Raw genomic sequence first — 19028 nt, forward strand, 5'->3', positions numbered from 1 at the left:
GCACGCAGTGCTACCCTTCTTGTCTGAAGTCAAAAATATAATTGATTACGGACCAAATACAGCCCCAAGATGTGTCCAAAATAAGAGGCACTCTTACGGGCTTTTCAGGAGCCGAAGAGGTATCCAAGCATTACCAGCCACTTGTATTTGTGTGTCTGACTTTCATATGTGGCTCCAATATGGGCTCCTTAAAGATCTTGTCTTTTTTTTCTTGGTTAAAAAATTGTATAGATTGACAGAGATGTACACCAAGTTCTAGCACTCTGATTTAAAAGAGCAAAGTTATAGGCTCTTGGAAATAGAGGTTTATAATAGAGAAGCGCTGGCAAACCCTTAACTACAGAGAAGCTACCAGGCGTTGCAACAATAATTGGGAAGGGAGGGAAAAAAAATCACACTGTTTTTCAGTGCTTAGCTAAGAAATACAACAAGAGAGTTTATTGCTTGCAAAACACAGCTGCACTGCCTCAAATTGGATGGAAAAACGAACCCTGATAATTTATTACACCCCTAAAGTCACAAGAATGTACCCATAAATTACTTTTTTGGAGGGGGAGGGAAGTGGTACCACTGTAGTCCATTCTGCACAACCTACTTATTAGTATCATAATTTATTATTATTATGCCCTGCTGCAAATAGAGAGGCAGATAAAACTCAAATCTATTAAAACAACCGCTCCACTTTCTCTGAGCCACTGAGGGACACCATTCCAAAGGAAATGAGATAAATTACAAAGACGAATGTATGAGTCTTGCATTACAGCGCAGAGCTTGTATATATGCAAGAGCGGGAGGATAATTCAAGGAAAAAAGAATCATGTTAAGTTTTGCCATTCAGGATTTAACACAGAGGGACTAGAATAATATCAAGTGGTCAATTAAATATTTTAAATGTATTGATTTTTTTTTTCTTCCAGGAGATCCTATACATTCACTCTGAATAAATGAATGTGTAGATGTGAAATAACCGCCCTGCTTCTATTTTAAATATACTTGAACCAACATGCATTTTAAATACTTTTTATCCAGCTATTCTGGGGAAGCAGCTACTAAAGTGACAAGTATGAAAATTGTATTGATGGAATACATATATCCTTGTGGTAATGATTAATTGCAAGGCTGAAGGGAATTTAAGGTTGGTGAAAGATGCTGCCTTGCAGTCCCAGAAGGGCAAAGTGGCGCAGCCACACATGCAGTTATAAAGTTCTCCACATGCCTTTGCTAATGGGTTTCAGATAAGCCAGTAGGAATTTTGTGATATTTTTCCTTCTCTTCGTTTCCTTCTGGGGTATTTAGCTGGACCAGCAGTTCTTAATGGCATCCTCCCCTTCCTTGCTACTTGGATGGATGGAATAACAAACAATAACGGTATTGGGAGGTTATTGCTCATTGCTCTTCTCAGGACAGGAGTCAAATGCCTGTTAGGTTATGATAAAGTTGGAATGTTTGGTGCTCTGGGCCAGGTGTACCGGACCCCTGATTCTGGCTGAAAGGAGGCTGCTGGACCAGAATGGCTTTGGGTACAGTAAATGCCAGGTCTAAGGAGACACCTAGCAGTAAACTTCTTTCTATGTAGCCAATTTGTGCTTTCCACTTTCTTTTTTTTTTTTTTAAAAAAAAAAAAAAAGACAATGATGCATACATGATAACAAATCACACTGGACTTTTCTAAGCAATATAAGAGTTGTGGAGGTTTAGCTGGCTTCACTTTTATGAATGCTGGGGATTCTCAAAGCAAGAGTACAGGAGGCAAAGCCAGAAAAACCTCAATGGTCCACAACATAAACAAACTTAATGAGAAGAAAAGAGTCAGCAATCATTTCATCTTCCCTGCAAAGCCTGCTGCTCTGATCGGGAAAACAACATCCAGGCCACACAGTGAGACACCAAGACTTTGTGCTGTTGCTACAGAGAGTGGGGGAACAAGAGGGATCGTCTAAGGAAGGAAATGAGGCCACCTTCTTGCTGCGATACTGCAGATTTTTGTCTTCACAGACAGCTGGTGATGTGCACCAATCTCTACTTCAGATTGTTACTTCTATACTCTTGCATACTTGTAGTACCTGTGTGCATTTCTGTGTCTCTTGAATGATTCTCCATCCTTTCATATTCCATCTATTGGCCTTTTTTGTGTAGAGATTAGCTTTCATGTTGATGGTTGTAATACTTAGAGTGAATAATGAGAAGCAAAAAAAAATATTTGAGATAAAACATGTATTAAATACATTCATAAAGCGATACTTAATATTGCTTCAGGTTTGGGCTTGGACACTTGTTCCTGCAACTTATTCCTTAAAGTGTTTATGTAAGAACACAAGGGAAGAGAAGGCAGGAACATCCCACCTTCACTTGAATGTTAGTTGCCAGATCCAAAGATCAGCTTTTCTTTTTTTTTTTTTTTTTTTTCTGGGCCTTTGTTAAGATCATAAATAACAAAGTTCCCAGTGAAACCTAAACTCCTCTTCAAATGACAAGCTGTGCTTTGTAAGGATTTCCCTTCAGATGGGCTATTTGCTTCTCTGGCCAAGTGCATGGTTGCTCCTTAGGTTCTTTTGGCAACTTTTCCTCCTGTTTTCGCCTCTACCTCATGGTAATGCTCCTTTGGTGTGGCCTGAGCAGTTTCTAGCATTTAGTTCAGTAGTTGGTTACCTTCTACATGAAGTTCTGGCACTCTGCTTGTAAGTGGGAAGGAAAAGGGGGGCCAAGATAGGACACCACCTTTCAGGCTCAGACTTGGGCATAATATGCAGTGCTTAGTGTCTATGGTATATTGATATACAGCTTTTTCATAAAAGAAACCTGTGGTTTCCCTGTATTGGAAGCTGTGAGTAAATTTCAACTATTTTACATGATCATAGAAAAGTCCCAGGACTGGCTGTGCCTGCTACGTTTTTTAAGACAGCAGTAAACCGCATGCTTTTCTCTGAGTAACAGCTGCTTTCCTAATGGTGGAATGTGAAAGACTTGCTGAACTGGGGCTCTGAGATCCACTTGCTATTGCTGACCTACAGTATTGACCGAAAACCATGGGATAATGCCACCTCTACTGAAATAGTGAAATACGGCGTTATCGTCAAATGAAAAACCATTATTTCCATAGATTTAACTGGACAATAAAATCATATCCATGTTTGATTGAGAGACATTAGATGGGTGACATTCACCTGCCTTTTCCACATGTTGTAGGGGCTCCTCTATATCAGTGAATCATGGCTGTGTTTTCCGAGATGACTGGATTTGGAAGATCAAGGGACACAGCAAGGCAGACGCTTCATAGCGTACAAAACAGGTCATTGCTGCTTGTCACAGCAATTACGGTCTTATTTCCTAACTTGCTGTGTTCCACGCTACCAGTGATATTGGGCAGCTCTTGCTTGAGCTTGGCTAAGATTTTTGAGAGTTAAAAGGTGTGCTGCATGTACCGAGAGACAGGAGTGCCTCTGCCTTGGACAATCTGGCATCCTCAGACTGTGGACATCTGACCCCAGCCTGGACGTGGAGAGGGGGCTTGCTTGGAGAGGCCAGCTAGGAATATGGAAAGCTTCATCTCAGCAAGCTATTTTGTGTTGCTCTGTGATGCTCATTACTGTTGAAACCAAGCTTCCAAGCCACTGTTTTCCCCTACAAAAGGGAAGAGGATGATAGGAGCCTAAGCGGAGCAAGGATAGTGAAATTTAAAGTATTATGACATACATACATTTAATAGTACATCACACGTACGGAAACAAGCACATATGATTGCAGTATTACAAGATGGATATAGGTCCTACAACATTAAATTTAGTGCCTTGTGATTGATGATCCTTTGTTCGCAGGTTTTCTTTTATGTATATGTTATTTCTGTAGGATAAGCATCTTACCAGCTGGAAGAAACATACAACTTTTTTATTTTCTAGCATGTAATTTCTGTTTGATTCACAGCTAATAAATAGGTCATCTTGTACTTTTGAAATGCCAACATGCAGTAATTCAGTGAAATAGAGACTCTACATTAAAAACCTGTCAACCTCAGTGCAATTTTCCTGCACCCTGCGCTCTGGAAAGATACCTTGTCACTCATGGTTCAGCTCCGTTTCCCTGAAATATCTCTTCTTCTGCATAAGTAATGAATACAGTTGCATGAAAATATCTGGCACAATGTCTGTTCTTCCTCCCACTCTAAGGAGCTGTGGTACAGAGGCTGTATTTATTGGTTGATCTTACCACACCTGTGACTTCAGGAAGATTTCTTGGGAATATTGTGGCCCCCTCCCACCTGCAGGCAGGTGTTCTCAGCTGTGCTAACCACACGGAAGTCACGGAAATGCTGCCTTGAAAAAATCCTGTGTTACTTAGCTGCTTCTCAAACTGTAAAGGCTACATAATACAGAACAATTTCAAATTCTTATTTGCTTTCAGTCTCTTTTCATTTCTAATGTGTCACAGAAGTCTTGCACAAAAAGAGCATTGGGCTGAAGCAGATCCAGTTTAGGAGTTTTTAAAAGGATTTCTATTCTTTAAAAAAGAGCTATACACAGAACATCAGCTTGCTAAGCTTGTCTTCTACTTCACATAATCTGAGATACACAATTTACTGTTTTTTGTTTTGTAGTTTTCTCCTCCATAGCCCCCAGAGCTGACAAAAAGATGGCAAAACCTTCAGTTCTGTGTCTCTGATCTGAATCAACGCAAAATTGTCAAGCTGGGCTGCTGTGGCACTGCTGTTAGTGACGTGTGAGAGGGCAGTTCTGTTTATTCATAGACTTAAGGCCAGAAGGGGTGCCATGATTTTCTAGTCTGTTCTGGAAAAAAAAAAAAAAGAGCATTCATGGGATCACACTTTCAGAGACTATTTTCAGATGCAATACAGGGAAACTTCTGCAGTGGTGGTTCCAAAATCTGTGTACAGAGAAACCCACCACCCCAGAACAGATGAAGTTTCAAGCCCAAGATTTAATCCTGCAGGTGTTACTCACATGAATGCTTTCCCCTGACCCTAAGTTGGATAATGTGGTGTGAGGAAGGACAAATGCTGTTTCAACGAAAAAGCAGACTGACTCTAACCGTGAAAAATTTGGCGGTGCCTTTTGTGTTTTTACATCAATAGCAAGTTGAAACTCATAAGATGTCAGCCCCATAAAAATGGGAAAAGCAGGGTGCGCTAACCCCCTGTGAACTGAGTTTTACAAGGGATAAAGCTACTGAATCCTCACAGTGAGGTCCAAAAGTAATTTAAATCTCTTCCCCTCTCTCTTTGCTCCCAATTTCCCCATCCCAGTTGTTGTTTGATGCATCAGCTGAGAAGGAAAGTTAGAGAGTGACACTAATAAGGAGGGCTCAGAATCACTAAGAGTATTAAAAGGTTAGGTCATGGTGTGTTCTATTAAATAGAATATTAATTGAATTCTTGACATCTGAGGTGAACTGTGACATGCTCATGGGATAAATATTGCATTTAACAGAGCATCATGACCTAAAGCTCTAAATACTATTGAGCATCAGTGCCAATCCTTCACAATAGGTCTTAGCCTCAGTCCTCAGGGTACGAATGCTCCCTTGGAGTTTTGGAAGCTGAGCTTACAAACAGATTTCGCATTTCTTGTTTCTGTTCTCAGTTAAGTCCAAAATTGGTTCTTCCATCTCAAGACATTCACACACTCAGGCTCGGACTTAGATTCTCAATATATTATCAAGAAAAGCACATTTCAAAAGCCATGCATTACAATCTTATTGGGCTTGGTACAAGAGAGGTTGAAAGAAAATTTCTCCATCTCCACCCCTGCACCATAAAGGAGATTAAAACATTAAAAAGGCCAATTAAAAATAGGGAATCTCATGGCAACATTTTCATTAACCCTCCCCGGTTCTTCTTTCTGTCTCATTAGTCATCACAGGGAGAGGAAGGATCATTTTAATTAGCAGCATTGTAAAGCTTTATTTAAGGCAACTGCCCCTCCTGCTGCTCTCTGGATTACCCTGCCAGTTTATAAATACAATACCAAATCATTAACAGCCCAAACCACCACCACCAAAAGGTTTGGAAGAAAGAAGATCCACTGTGGTCAATGTTTAGGGCTCTTTAACAATGTCCTTGCTCCTTATTCAGGCATAATTCAAGCGTAATATTGGGCTTTATGAAACAACTCAATATCCTCTTACAGCAAAGCCCTTTCTAGTCAAGGATACCATGTGTGCAACTTTCTTCCCCTTTGTTTTCAGGGCAGTGAAAGCACAGAGCCACATCTGACAGGATAGACACGGTAGATAGGATCATGGGTTTTCCGATGTCCCAATTTGGAATTACTTGTTAAATTCTCAAATTAAGGGACTGCTGCATGCTGACAGCCTTGCAGGAGGGAGGCGAGGGACCAGACCCCTCCTGCGGGAGGCTGGTGGAGCATTTTAGAAAGAGGTTTCCGTGAGTTTAGGTTAAAAAGAAAACGAGCACCTATGTTTCACGAAAAGCGAATTGCTTTTTCCAACCATTGCTTGCTGAATTTCATGTTTTTTGTAGAAGCAAGACCCATTGGCGTGTTCTACTAGAAAAAAACCCAGCCAGTGTTTACAGCCAGCGGTTTCTGTACCTGGCAGGGCAGAGCAGAACATGTGCCCACGCAGAAGAGCAAATTTGCTCTCCCTCACAGCCCTGCGGCACGTGCCCTGCTGCTGGAGTTGGGCACAATGACCCCGACGGCAGCGCAGAGGCTTATTTTGAAACTACTTTGAGTACTACAGTTTTGATTGAGAATTAGATGCAAGTGGAGATCTCCCATACTCTTGTAGGGTACTCAGGGTCACATTAATGGAAACGAACAGGACAGCATGACCCCAGGTCCTAAGTACCCCAACCCTGTGGATAATCTAAAAATTGCCCTCCAGCCCCTGACTGTTTCTTTCTCTTGCAAACAAATCGTTCTTCCTCTGTACCAGACTGAAGCAGCTTCTTTTCTTTTGCATCCAGCAGAGTAGTGATGGAAACATCCCATTTCTTAAAACATAAGTTGCACAAAACCTCCTCCTTACCAAGACCCCACAATTAAGACTATTAGGATTCGCTATCTAGATCTGTGGCCTACTTTCCCTGACCTGAATATGTAAATAGGGACACTTCAGCACACCTGTGTGCTGTGATCTCTAATTGTTCATCACTGTTGAGCAAAGGCAACCCAGTCTTTCCCTTGGAGCGACTTATTAGCTACTTGTGGGAGTTTAAGCACTCCAGGTACTCTGCCGTGGACTTTTCAGTGTCCATATGTTGGGACCACAGCTAGTATTTAATTTTTCAGTTATAATATCAGACAGCTGAAATTGCCTGAAAGTCTGAGCTATCCTCTTTACTGCTGGGTGCCAAGGTACATCAGAAGAGGACAAAAACTTTTAACCTTCAAGTCTGAAAACACAAAGTACGGTTTGTCTCCCCCTGAAATCAAGATTGTCTTGACTTCAGTTGGAGCATTAAGAAGAATGCGGAGATACTGTTTGAAAAAGTAGGCATACTCCTCAAGGAAGGTTTAAAAATGATGAGGTAAACTTGACTTTACCTCCATCGACTACTGTTTAAGTAATGAAAAAGACTACTGATGTATCACTGAATGATTAATGTGCTGCTACGCGGAGTTCATTTCATATTAAGTCAAGATCTGTACCTGTGGAGGTTTGCAAGGAGAGCTGATAACTCTTAGAGAAGTAACTGCAATGTGTCAGACTGTCACCAATGCAGTTTTGTAAGTGAATCTGAAATAAGTAAAACATTTCCACTTTTAAAAATGGAAAAAAAAAAAAAAAAGGTTTGAGTTTGGGGCTGATCAGCCCCTCTGTACCCATCTCAGCTCATCTCCACTCGCTGTCGTGGGCTCTGAAGACAGGCTGAGCAGGTCGCAGAGCGGAGCTGCTGTCACTAAATGTTCCTCGTCAAAACTGGGGGAGGCTTCCCGAGGCCAATGTGCTGCCAGTGCCCATTCTGGAGAACCAAAGTTTCAAGGGATATCAGCCTGGAGATCACGGATGTTAAACTCACTTAAAACCAGGCAGTGACGATAGTCTGAGTAACAGTCCTTGTGAAAGTTTACGTACAAGTTGCTTTGTTTTCTGTTTACAGCTTCGCTGTATTTTTCTTATAATACATTTTTAATGACTTATAAGGCCTAGTTATTTATTCTCCAGAAGCCAAATACTGTCTCTCCCTCATAATGTGAGCAGATGAGCTTTGCACAGAAAAGCTGCATGGGAGCAGGGCAGCAGGGTGAGGGATACTGCATGGCTCTAAGGAGCCCCACAGCACCCAAAGTGCTGGTGCAGTGGGTGCCTGAGCGTGCAGCTCCCTGCTGCAGAGCGACTGCCTGCATGGTGGGCCCTTCCTGGGCCACAATAGCTCCAAATTACTAATTATTCTATCTGTATGTAAGGGAGTCACTTTCTGTGATCACTTAGCTCTACATTTCCTACTCCAACAGTAACCTTAATTAAAAACCCACCCCATAAACCTGCAGTGTTGTGTATGCAGAACCCTTTCTATCTATGTGTTGAAAAGTTGAGCAGCATGAACAACGGAGCAAACAAAAGCAGAAGATGGGATGCTTTGGTGTTGGTTTCTTTTTTTTTTTTTTCAAGAAATGTAATTAATCTGTTAAACCATCCTCCATCTCCAAGCACAAACATTGATTGCCTCATGATGACTCTAACCAGAGTGGTATTAAGTCTACCATATTTTCTAAATTGTTATATATCCAATATTTTCTTTTGACTCTTCTTTATGTTTAGATTAATAACTAAGTAATCACTTCATTAGTTTATTTAGATTATATCATTTTAGGAAATTATTGTTTATATCAGCCTTGTCCTTCCCCTCTATCCGTGCCTTCCCGGAATTAAGTAGTATCAGAAGAAACCAATTAATTGCAACGCGGCTGCTGTAATGGGGTCTGCTCTACAATGTGGCAACATCTAATGGAGTTTCAATTTCCCCGTGGTGAGCCAACATTTGCTTAAAGAGAGACTGTCACAGCAAACCACTGCCCCAAGACACAGAGCTTCTTAAAGTCTGTGGGGTTGAACGGGCATGTTGGAGGTGCTGCTGCTTTTGCTGTGGGTAAAATTCACAGAGGGCCAGAGATGGGGCACCGAAGAGCATCCCGACCCCATTGTGGGCTGTGATTTCCTGTGGACTTGCAGAACACAGCAAACATACAGCCCTGTACAGCTTATACTGCACCTCCTAACCTTGCAGGGATCCTGGGTGCTAAAATGAACTCAATCACCTTCTGAAGGTTTTACAATCCTTTTTTTTTTTTTTTTTTTTTTTTTTTTTTAACACATGGCCTTCCTTAACATATACTTATTTAACTTTCGGGGGTCCTGGCTATGCAGTTGCACCAAGGAGTCCTTGTCAGGGAGCAGGAGCCCATTGTGGTGGGGCTGAACAGAACCACAGAAAAGGAAGAGCCTCTTCCTAGGGAGGCTGTGTAACTTGCAACACACACAGGATGCACAGTCAAGAGAGAGCAGGAAACAGAGACAACAGAATTTATAACAAGATTTTTCCGTTAACTGGATTGTTCAGAGTTTTTAGTATGACCAGAAGTTACAATGGGGATTCTCGAGGGAGGCGAAGCACCCAGCTCCCTTTGAAATTCAGCAAGATGTAGCCCCCTAGCCTGCTCAGGCCCTGGGCGTCTTTGAAAATCTCAGCCTACGCTGCTGTAGACTAATGACTGTTTTGCTTGGTGAACGCTGACAAACTTCTAAAGTCGGTCTGCCTTTCCCAATCTTCTGACAGCTTAAGAGATTTGAAACAAAGCTACATTATGATGCAACCAATTTCAGCAGCATCTGATTAACAAAAAGGAGGCCACAGCTACCTGACAGCAGCTGGTGGTTATTTTTTATTTCTAAAACAAACTGATGGCCTCAAACATTCATACATGTGTTTATTTTTTTGTTTAAATGTCTCATTTCCAGGGTTTTTTTTTGGGGAATCATGCAGGGAAATAAAGTTTTGCAATTCTTCTTCTCATAATAAGTCTGTCTAAAAATGATGTTGCTCATTCTATTGAAGGATGGTTTCATTTTCTACTCAAAATTGGTATGAAAAATTTGCCTTGCCAAATGAACATTGTATACTGAACTTGTCAAATCCTCTCTCCTGACACAAATAAAAGATAACATTGGGTGGCAGCATGTAAAACAGCACTGACAAGACAGCTAGGAGGGAAGCAAAGAAATACATATTTTTTTCATTCTCTTTTCCTAAGAAGGGTAAGGGAAGGATCCAGGTGAGTGAATGCTGCTGTGTTACAGGGAAAAATACACTGTCTGAAGACTTAACAAGCCATTTCAATGCAAGTTTTAAGAGGAACATAAGCGATTCTGTTTCTGATTAGTAAAATCATGGCGGAAGTCTTGACTTTTTCAAGGCAACCGAGAAAGGTGCTAAGCAGAAAGGGCGGCTGAATGAAAGGGGCGTTCGGTTCAAAGTTCACAATTTGACTGTGCGGGCTGGGAGGGCTACTTACAGCATTGCTGAGAATTATTCCTATTATATTTAAAAATAAAGAAGGTAATGATAGCATTTTCATTAGATCTGCAGTCACATCATGCAAGCGATTTTTTTTCCTATTAAAATTGTTGATTGAAGGCCGTTAGCTATATATCAGCCCAAAATTACATTTCTCCTCTCCTAGGGGTTGCCTCTGGTAAAAATCACAACAACCGCCTAGTTAGTAACAAGAAAAGACTACTAAAACTGCAGTTTCGGACTGGGAAGGAGGAATACAGGCATGAAACACAGATTGCACCTTCAAATCCCCGATGGCATCACGCTTCTTTGTTCTGCTAAGAAAAATTAACCTCAATCTCGGCTCAAGGTCCCCCGATTGATTATCATAGTCATTTAAATACTGTAATCTCATTTTCAGCATCAGGGAAAGGGAGCGAAAAGAAGAAAAAGAGAAAGAGGTGGGGAAGTGAGGGGGAGAGAAGGAGAAAACAGAATAAATTATCTGACAAAAGGAAAAAGGGCCTTTCTGCTTACGGAGCCTATTTCAGATCCTTCCACTTGATTGGAAAAGTTGATGAAGTTTAAATGAAGCAGAATTAGAGGCTCAGGCCACTGAGTATTGACAGGGGCCCATGGAAGAATGTGCAATTCAATAGGCCTGATTTCTGTGGAAAACAGGGGAAAGGCCTAAATGGTATAATCTTCAATCAAATCTAACATCGACACTGACAAGGCAGGGTAATGAGATAGGCCAGATCAGGCATGTTGGTTAAAGAAATTAATCCCTCTTGCTGCACCAAGAGTTCAGCTTTGATGCCTATTGTACAGACCCCTGTCCCAGCCTATCTAAATGCTAACTAACTGCGAGTGTGATCTGGGACTGTGCTTTTCATTGCTGGGGCTAATCTGATAACAATTTTATCTCCCTGATTATGGAGGCAGAGGGAGCAAGGCAGCCCCTCGCGGTGGCACCGCGCGGAGCGGGAAGAGGAGAGGGGCAGAGCCCGGTGATGGATGCGGCGGTGCCGGTGTGGGCGTGCGGGGAAACTTGCATTTCAGCATGTATTAGCGCTTTAACATACCGTAATACATGGTAATTATTGTCATTACAGTCGCCTCCTGACCAGCTGATCGGTGTCTCCTGGGAACCACCGCGGGGGACATGCGGCAGCCGCGAAGGTGATCTGAGGGAGCAAATGTAAAGGGCGCTGTGAAGTTAAAAAGCACGCTGCACACAAAGGGTCTCCTCTACCTGGGCAAGAAGCCCGAAGCTTGTGATGAAAATGATCTTTATTTTTCAGGCTAGTTTGCTCTTCACTAAGTAGTACAAGGCTCACTGTGTTTGCTTTTCCTTTTTTTTTTTTTTTCTAGCCGGGGCATTACACTGTCTTTTTTTACGCACATATCAGCACACTGATTTACTTAAAAAAAAAATCAAACTGCAGCGATTTCCCCGATATTGAAATTTTCTTAAAAGCTGTTGTAGGAAACCTAGTAGTAGGGCCCCACTTTCACTTGTCTATGTCACTTCAAATACAGGCAAGTTGAAAAGTTACGCTCTAATTTATTTTAAGTACAAATGGTTAAAAAAGAAAATGTCCTTAGAAATTCAGGTTCTGTCTGATTGCACAATGTGAGCAACAAGCAAGAACAAAACAATCTCTGCAAGATGACAAAGGCTTCTCCAATTCAATAATTAAGCATAAGAGCATCTCTAAGAATTTGCGTGGAAAGCAATCTGCCCTTGGGGAAAGTGTGGCTAAAAACTTGCAAATGTGGAGCAGAAAACGTTGGTCCCTGTGATCGCTGGGAACGTGCTTTGTTTGCTCTACATTCTGCCATGCAGCACTTAAAAAGAGGGGAAAATGATTTTAGCAAAGGTTTAAAAATGAAGAAGCTTTTGCCTTTCCTTTGGGCACTTGCCCACCCGAAGCCTGCCCAATGTCCCCCTGTCCAGCAGAGTCCCTACTGAGCCCCTTCCAGCTTCTCCTGTATGCTCGGGACATTTCCTTGTGCCTCTTCCAGAAAAGGAAGGATATTTATTGTTGGTGGGGTGGGAAGGAAATAAGGCAGAGATGTTCCTGTGCTCTTAAAAGTTTCAGCGGGGTCTGCGGTGCTGTTCTCAGCCCGGTGGGTTCGGTGTCTCTAGAGAACAGCTTGTGAATAAGGGCGCGTTATCAGGTTTTTGGTTGAAACGGCAGAATGGAATAACCTCCGAAAAGAACTGAGAGATACGTGTGCTTTGAGCCTTGGGGATTATTACAAACATTTCCCCTCTGTTTGACAGCGACTCAAATGTCCCCGACATTTTGCATGGTGTCTTGGATTTGAATTAGCCTGAAAATCATCTTTTGGCTTTACATGGTTCGGGGCCAGCACCATAAAGTGGCGTTGGCTCTCCCCCAGAGTTTCTTAAATCTCTCAGACAGTAAAGTCTGAGTTCTAGGTTCATCCCAAAATCTTACAGCTGACGCACCTCTTGTTGCTCTGTGAGTAAGGCGGCCTCATTTTATACGTGGACACATTTGTGACCTTTTTTGTCATTTCATTTTTTTCTTTTTCTGCCTACATTCTTTCTTCCTTTAGCTTAATTTCTGATTTTATATCACCAACAACTCACACAAGGAGCTGTACAAATTTTCTCTGCTGTTAGGGTCATAATGGAACAATTTGGTCTAATGGTTATTATCGTGCTGGCTGACTTCAGTAATGCACTTTTAAATCAAAGGCCCTTTGAAGCTTTATTTCCACTGTATTGGATGGATAAACATAGAAGATTTTCACAAACATAAAAGGCATTCACCTTGTAATGTTTTTGGGGCTTATTAATCTCACCAATTTGCATTGTTTTGTTCACGTAAAGGATCAAAATGCCCTTTTGCTTGCTTTGCATCCTGCATGCCTGTCTTTGGGGCGAGCAGCTCTGAACGCCCAGTGCTGCTGCTGCCGCCCCTCTGTCCGCTGAATCAGCGCCGTCACTTTGCAGCCTAAATCCCGTCTTCAAATAATCAGCAAAAAAATCCACTATTTTCACTCCTGCAGAATGTTTACTTGCCGCTTGGCAATGCCTTATTTATTCCAGCGGTTTCTGTGCAAGATGTGGGAGGGTACTAAAGCTCACGAGGAGTTTAATTTTTAGTGTACCAAATAATTCATTTAAAATCTTAAATGAGTTCATGCTGAGAAGAAAACCCTTAGAAGTCAGAGCATTGGCAAAACAAAGCTCAGAACCAAATCTAATGATTATTTGACTAACCAGCCCTTCATTAGTTTATTTCTCTAATGAATTATTGAGCTGCACTGGTTAGACGTTTCAGAATACATTTTAAAAGCACAATACTGGCCTTAGATTGCAAAAATATAATAGTACTAGTGGTATAATAATAATAATAAGCACACAAAATGCTGCATAAACACTAATTAATCCTCAGTGTCCCTGAGCAGCAAGCACAGGAGGCAGAATGCTCAGCACATGTAGTGATTTGAGGTAAATAGTATAATTAACAGCGAATAAAAGACAGCCCTATTCCAAACACAGCTCCCAGCACTTGTGGCTACTCTCCTCCCTGTTGCAGGGGTTATTCACCTGAGACAGGCAAATTACAATTTGGTTCCTGACCAAGTTTCAAATAGATACATCGAGTCCAAACAGCTGAGAGCAAGCGTTAGGAAAGAGAATGGTTATTTAAATCAACAAAGCCAACGCCTGAGGGAAGTTCTCTGAATGCCTGCAGAAGCTGCTTTGCTGGGCTGTGATGCTGTCGGTGTTTGCCACGTCTGAGGCTCTCTCTGGCTGCTCTCGGCCAGCACTGCTGCAGCTGCGAGGTCTCGGCTGCCGGCTGAAGCCCCGGATCAGGCGGGCAGAGCAGGGGTACGCCGCGGGGACAGAGGAGGCCATGGGGACCTGCGCTCTCTTAGTGTTTCTGGGGAGAGGGAATGATTTTGCTCTCTATCAGTCCCACCCGCAGACACTGTACCTGCACGGTTTCTGCCAGCTCTCACAGCTCCGAGCATCCAGCCGTGGGTGTATTTTTAGGGAAGCCTTCATTTTATCAACTTCTTTTCCTGCGCAGGTTAGCCGTCCTTGCGCAAAGGGGGATGAGGATTACAAAGGTGAGTGGCGCATCCTGGCTCTGCCCTGAGACGGGGCTTGATGAGTTAGGAACATCAGCACAGGTTCACCTTGGCTCATCATATGCCTGTGTGGGGAGAGCTTAAGAAGATGCATGGACTGGGAGAGAAGGCTTAAAAAAAAAAGAGTAAGGTGAAGGTTAAAGGCTCAAAGATTGAGCACAACATTCAGGCACATAAAAGCCCTGTTACTGCCACAATGCAGGTCTATTAATAAAAACTTCAGCTCCAGAGTGATGGAAAACCTGTCCTTTCAATAATTACTGTTGCAAGAGATGTTTTTGATAGTGGCAGTTTGCAGCTTGAAGTAAATACCCTTTTTCATACCACGCACCTGTCCATGGTTGTCTCTCACATCAGTAGCGCTTTTTTTTTCATGACGTGACACAATTTTAGTTTGATAAAATGCCACCAGTTCCTTTTCTTAGCTGTCCTTTCTACCTACGAATGTCTCCAGAAAACAAAATCAGTTTGCAACAACTCTCAGCAGTGCCTTGCTCTGTAACAAGTCCGATGGCTGACAAATAGTTCGTGATAAGGTTCAATGGGCATTAAAGGAAAAGGTAAAATCTGGTGAGTGATTTCTGCCTTTACTTGGTACCCAATTTCCATCCCTTAGGGTTGAAGAGAAAAGCTTAGGAAAATGAACTCTAAATGGTCTGGCATTTAGACCTATAAAAAGAGCCCGGCAGCAGTTGTTATGTAAATAACAAGCTTTTAAAACAAATATTTTGCATTCTAGTAGTTCTGTAAAGTTCTGTTTGTTAATCTGGTCCTCTTGCAGCGTGGATGACTGGGACTGAGCCCTCCTGGCCACAGCCTGGCGGTGCCAGCCTTTCTTAGCACCCAAAGCCCCTTTCTTCCTCCTTGGAACTGCTGGTTCTGAAACAGCTCTTCTTTTTCTTCTTCTGAGGCTCAGTTTGGGCTTCTGAACGCAAACTGGGTGTTACTCAGCTCTGAAGCTGTATCATGGAGAGCAGCTCCCAGCCCCAGCTTCCTGCATGCCCCCTGGGCACACCTGAGCAGGTAAGAGCATGCTTTGATAGCTGGTCCTGCAGCTCTGATTTCACATTTACCTCCACGTACCGGCGGTATGGGCTGTTACAGGCTGGCGATGCAATGACTTTGGCAGCCCTGTCGAGGTTAATTATGGGCTGCTGGGTGTTAAGCACGGTGAAGTCTTGTTTCGTGCCCAGGGCTGAATTATTTTTGTACCACAGAGTAGTTTTCAGTAAGTTTTTACTGAGGAAAAAGTGCTTTGCTAAGGCTTTTACCGGTAAAAACAAAGAACCCCATAGTGCTTTGCTCAGATTTTTACTGGCATTACTAGATGAAATACTTTCCTCAGCTTTATGCTGCAAGAAAACAGATGTTGCTAAACTAAACTTATTCCTTGACCAACTAAAAGCTACTCTATGTTCTACGAGAGAATAATAACGGTGTCCATTCCTTAGAAGGCGTTATGTGAAAAGATGCTGTGTTTGTGCTGAGATAGCTGCTGCGTGTGGACACGTCCTGGTGGAGGATGGGCTGTGCAGCGCTGAGGCAGGAGGGTCAGCCAGAAACACGGGCAGTCGGCGGTGCAACGGCCTCCATTTGGGCACGTGGAGCCTCGTTTGGAGGATGTGTGAGAGAACAGGAGAGAAGGATGGGGATGCCGTGGTTAGCTGCTGCAAAGTAGGAGGTCTGTCACGTTTCCACTGGCTGTGCCCACTGCTCGGAGCACTGAGGGTTTCAGGGACTGAATGCTACTCAGAGGAAGGCTGGGGAGCAAGCATCCCATCCACCGCTCCTGGGCCTTCGGTTCTTCTGTATTTGCTGCCTGGTGAACCTTAATGCCAGCTGGGCATTCTTCAGGGCCCTCCGATGACTATTAGAAGCACCCGTCCAAGCAGCAGTTGTCTCAAAAGATTTTGTCCCCTCCTTTAAACCATCTTTGTATCTTTGGTTTTCAGGTGCAGTGCACAGCGTGAGGGTTGGGACGTGCTGGCCAACCCCTCGGGCAGCTGTTTCCAAAATGCCGAGTCTCCAGGGCTCCCCTGGAGGAAGAAGGGATCCAGGACTGCAGCTGGAAGCACGAAGAGGAGACATGGCAGAGGGCTGGTGCTGTGAGCATGCCACCACCAGGGCGTCTGCCACAGCTGCCGTCCCATCGCTGTGACCTGCTGGCAGCAGGGGACACGCGGGTAACTTCAGCGTTCAGTGCAGCATGACATGGTGTGCGAAGGCAGCTGGAAGGTGGTCAGCAGAATTTGCTACACGCGCTTTGTGTAATTTACTGTGAGGTGAAATTGCTGCTGATTCCAAGTGTAAAAGCATCGTGGTTAGCAGCCCAGTCACTTCATGCATGAGGGAGGATTGCATCAAGTGCATACAGATCTCTTTACATCCTTACCAGCTGGCTTACTGTGAAGGAAACTCTCTTGCAAGGAAGCTCTGAGAGAAGTTGTTCAGAATGCTAAAATTTATGACAACTTTTCCTCAAAACTTGGTCAAATTTTAATTTCACCTGGCCAGATGGCTGAAATCCCATTTGAGTCTTTTTAAAACATCCCACGGTTTACAATTGCTCAGAAATCTCATTGCCAAGGTGCTCTGCAGCAGTTGTGCTGGGCAAGAACTCAAGCCCTAGAGCTAAGGTTGAGCAAACTGCTGGAAACAAGGGGAGGAGACATCACTGAACCCTACGGACAGCCAGTGCTTGGCTGAACGCTCCAGTCCAGGTGGACAGATCTCTCACAAATTGACATAATCTTCACGACTGCGTATAATTTACCTGCCCTATATGCGCCACAGAAGAAGAGCCACTCTTTGCAGTATTACCCCAGTTATAAATTCTTAGACCTGGAATTTGACGGCGCTGACTGGTGGTTATACACGCTTCAACTTCAGGAATGTGAATGCATTGTGACAAATACGATCAGCCCTGGCGATTATGCCTTAACTTCCCTTAACTATCATATAATTACATACACTTCTGATTTATATTTATGTATCACCTAAAAATGTATTTACTAGCATGTTTTTCTAAGAAAGGCAGGGATGGTTTGGAGTGATGGGGAAGGTGCTGCGCTGCCTCCTCTCCCTCCCAGCCACCAGAGGAGCTGCCTCCATCCCCACGGGCATCACCGCACGCACAAAAGGAGTTCGGCTGCCCTGCTCGCACCTGGGTCTGGCACACCCTTCTGGGGCAGGTAGCTAGGCGAGGAAATCCTGCCCCAATTTCACTTCAACCAAAGTTAAAGTCACTCCCAGTCAAATTCACAGGATCCAGAGAGAAGAAACAAAGCAGAAGCTTTGGATTGAAAATGATGCTTCCTTTTGAGCTATAGCACAGAACCTACTTGTTTTCTTTGCCTTCCTAACATCGCTCCCAAATTAAGTTTTTAAGTTTCATGAGGAAGAGCAGATAGTGAGCGGTGCAGGGCTCCTGTTTTCTGTGCTATTCCACTATTTTACGGCCGCCTTCCAGGCCTGACGGTACCAAGGGGGGGGTGGGATAACGAAGGGAGCTCAAGACCTTCCCTGCCACAGCGCAGGCTGGGCAGCAGCAGCCTAAATGTCACCGCTGTCCGACTGGGGGGGGGGTAAGAACCGCCCCCCCCCAAACCCCCCACGCCAGGCGTTTCTGAGCAGAAGCGGCTGCCCTCCCAAGGAGAAGAGGCAAAGCGCAGCTCGGTGCTGGCCCCGCAGAGGCTCGGCAGCGGCCGGGACCCCCTTGGACCCCCCCCCCCGGAGCCCCCCAGCCCTCAGAACACGGCCCCAGCCCGGCGGGGGGGAGGGGGGGGGGAAGCAGCGCGGGGCCGGTGCCGCCGGGAGCGGCGGAAGCCTTTCGGCTGGTGCCACCCAGGGGCCGGGAGCTGTGCTGCAGCCGGCTCTGAGCGGGGGAGGCGGCTCCGGGCTGGGGGCTGCGCTCCACGGGGCCGGGACCGGGGCCGGGACCGGGACCGGGGCCGGGACCGGGACCGGGACCGGGACCGGGACCGGGACCGGGACCGGGGCGGGGCGGGGGGGGGGGGGATCGGGACCGGGCCCGGGATCGGGGCGGGGGGCGGGATCAGGATCGGGACTGGGGGGGGTACCAGGGCAGGGAGGAGATCGGGGCAGGGACCGGGACCGGGACCACGACCGGGGGGGGGAACCGGGAGCGGGTGAGGGGTCCGGGGGAGGACCGGGCCCGGAGGGATCCCGGTCCCTGGGCTCACCTTGAGGATGAGGGGGTTGCGCAGCATGCTGTCCCGGGCCACCCCCAGCCTCTCGTTCTCGCTGCCCGCCTCCACCTCAGCCAAGCACAGCGGCCGCCGCGGGGGCCCCCCGCCGCCTCCCGCCATCCCGGATAACGAATTCCGCCGCCGTTCCCGGATAGCCAGACGCTCGCGGACAGAGGGCGCGTCCAAAGGCAAAAAAGAAAAGGGGGGGGAAA

General features: G+C 44.8%; 1 protein-coding gene across 1 annotated transcript in view; it reads right to left on the reverse strand.

Annotated features, from left to right (window-relative positions):
* Positions 1-18997, reverse strand: part of CFAP77 (cilia and flagella associated protein 77) — a 60758-nt gene extending 41761 nt beyond the window's left edge. The window contains exon 1 of the mRNA XM_035555299.2: positions 18811-18997. Coding sequence (XP_035411192.1) covers positions 18811-18936 — 126 coding nt within the window. The 5' untranslated portion in view covers positions 18937-18997. The remainder of the gene's footprint in view (positions 1-18810) is intronic.
* Positions 18998-19028: the final 31 nt, after the last annotated feature.

Source organism: Cygnus atratus, chromosome 19 (assembly GCF_013377495.2).
Source record: "Cygnus atratus isolate AKBS03 ecotype Queensland, Australia chromosome 19, CAtr_DNAZoo_HiC_assembly, whole genome shotgun sequence".
Taxonomy (NCBI): domain Eukaryota; kingdom Metazoa; phylum Chordata; class Aves; order Anseriformes; family Anatidae; genus Cygnus; species Cygnus atratus.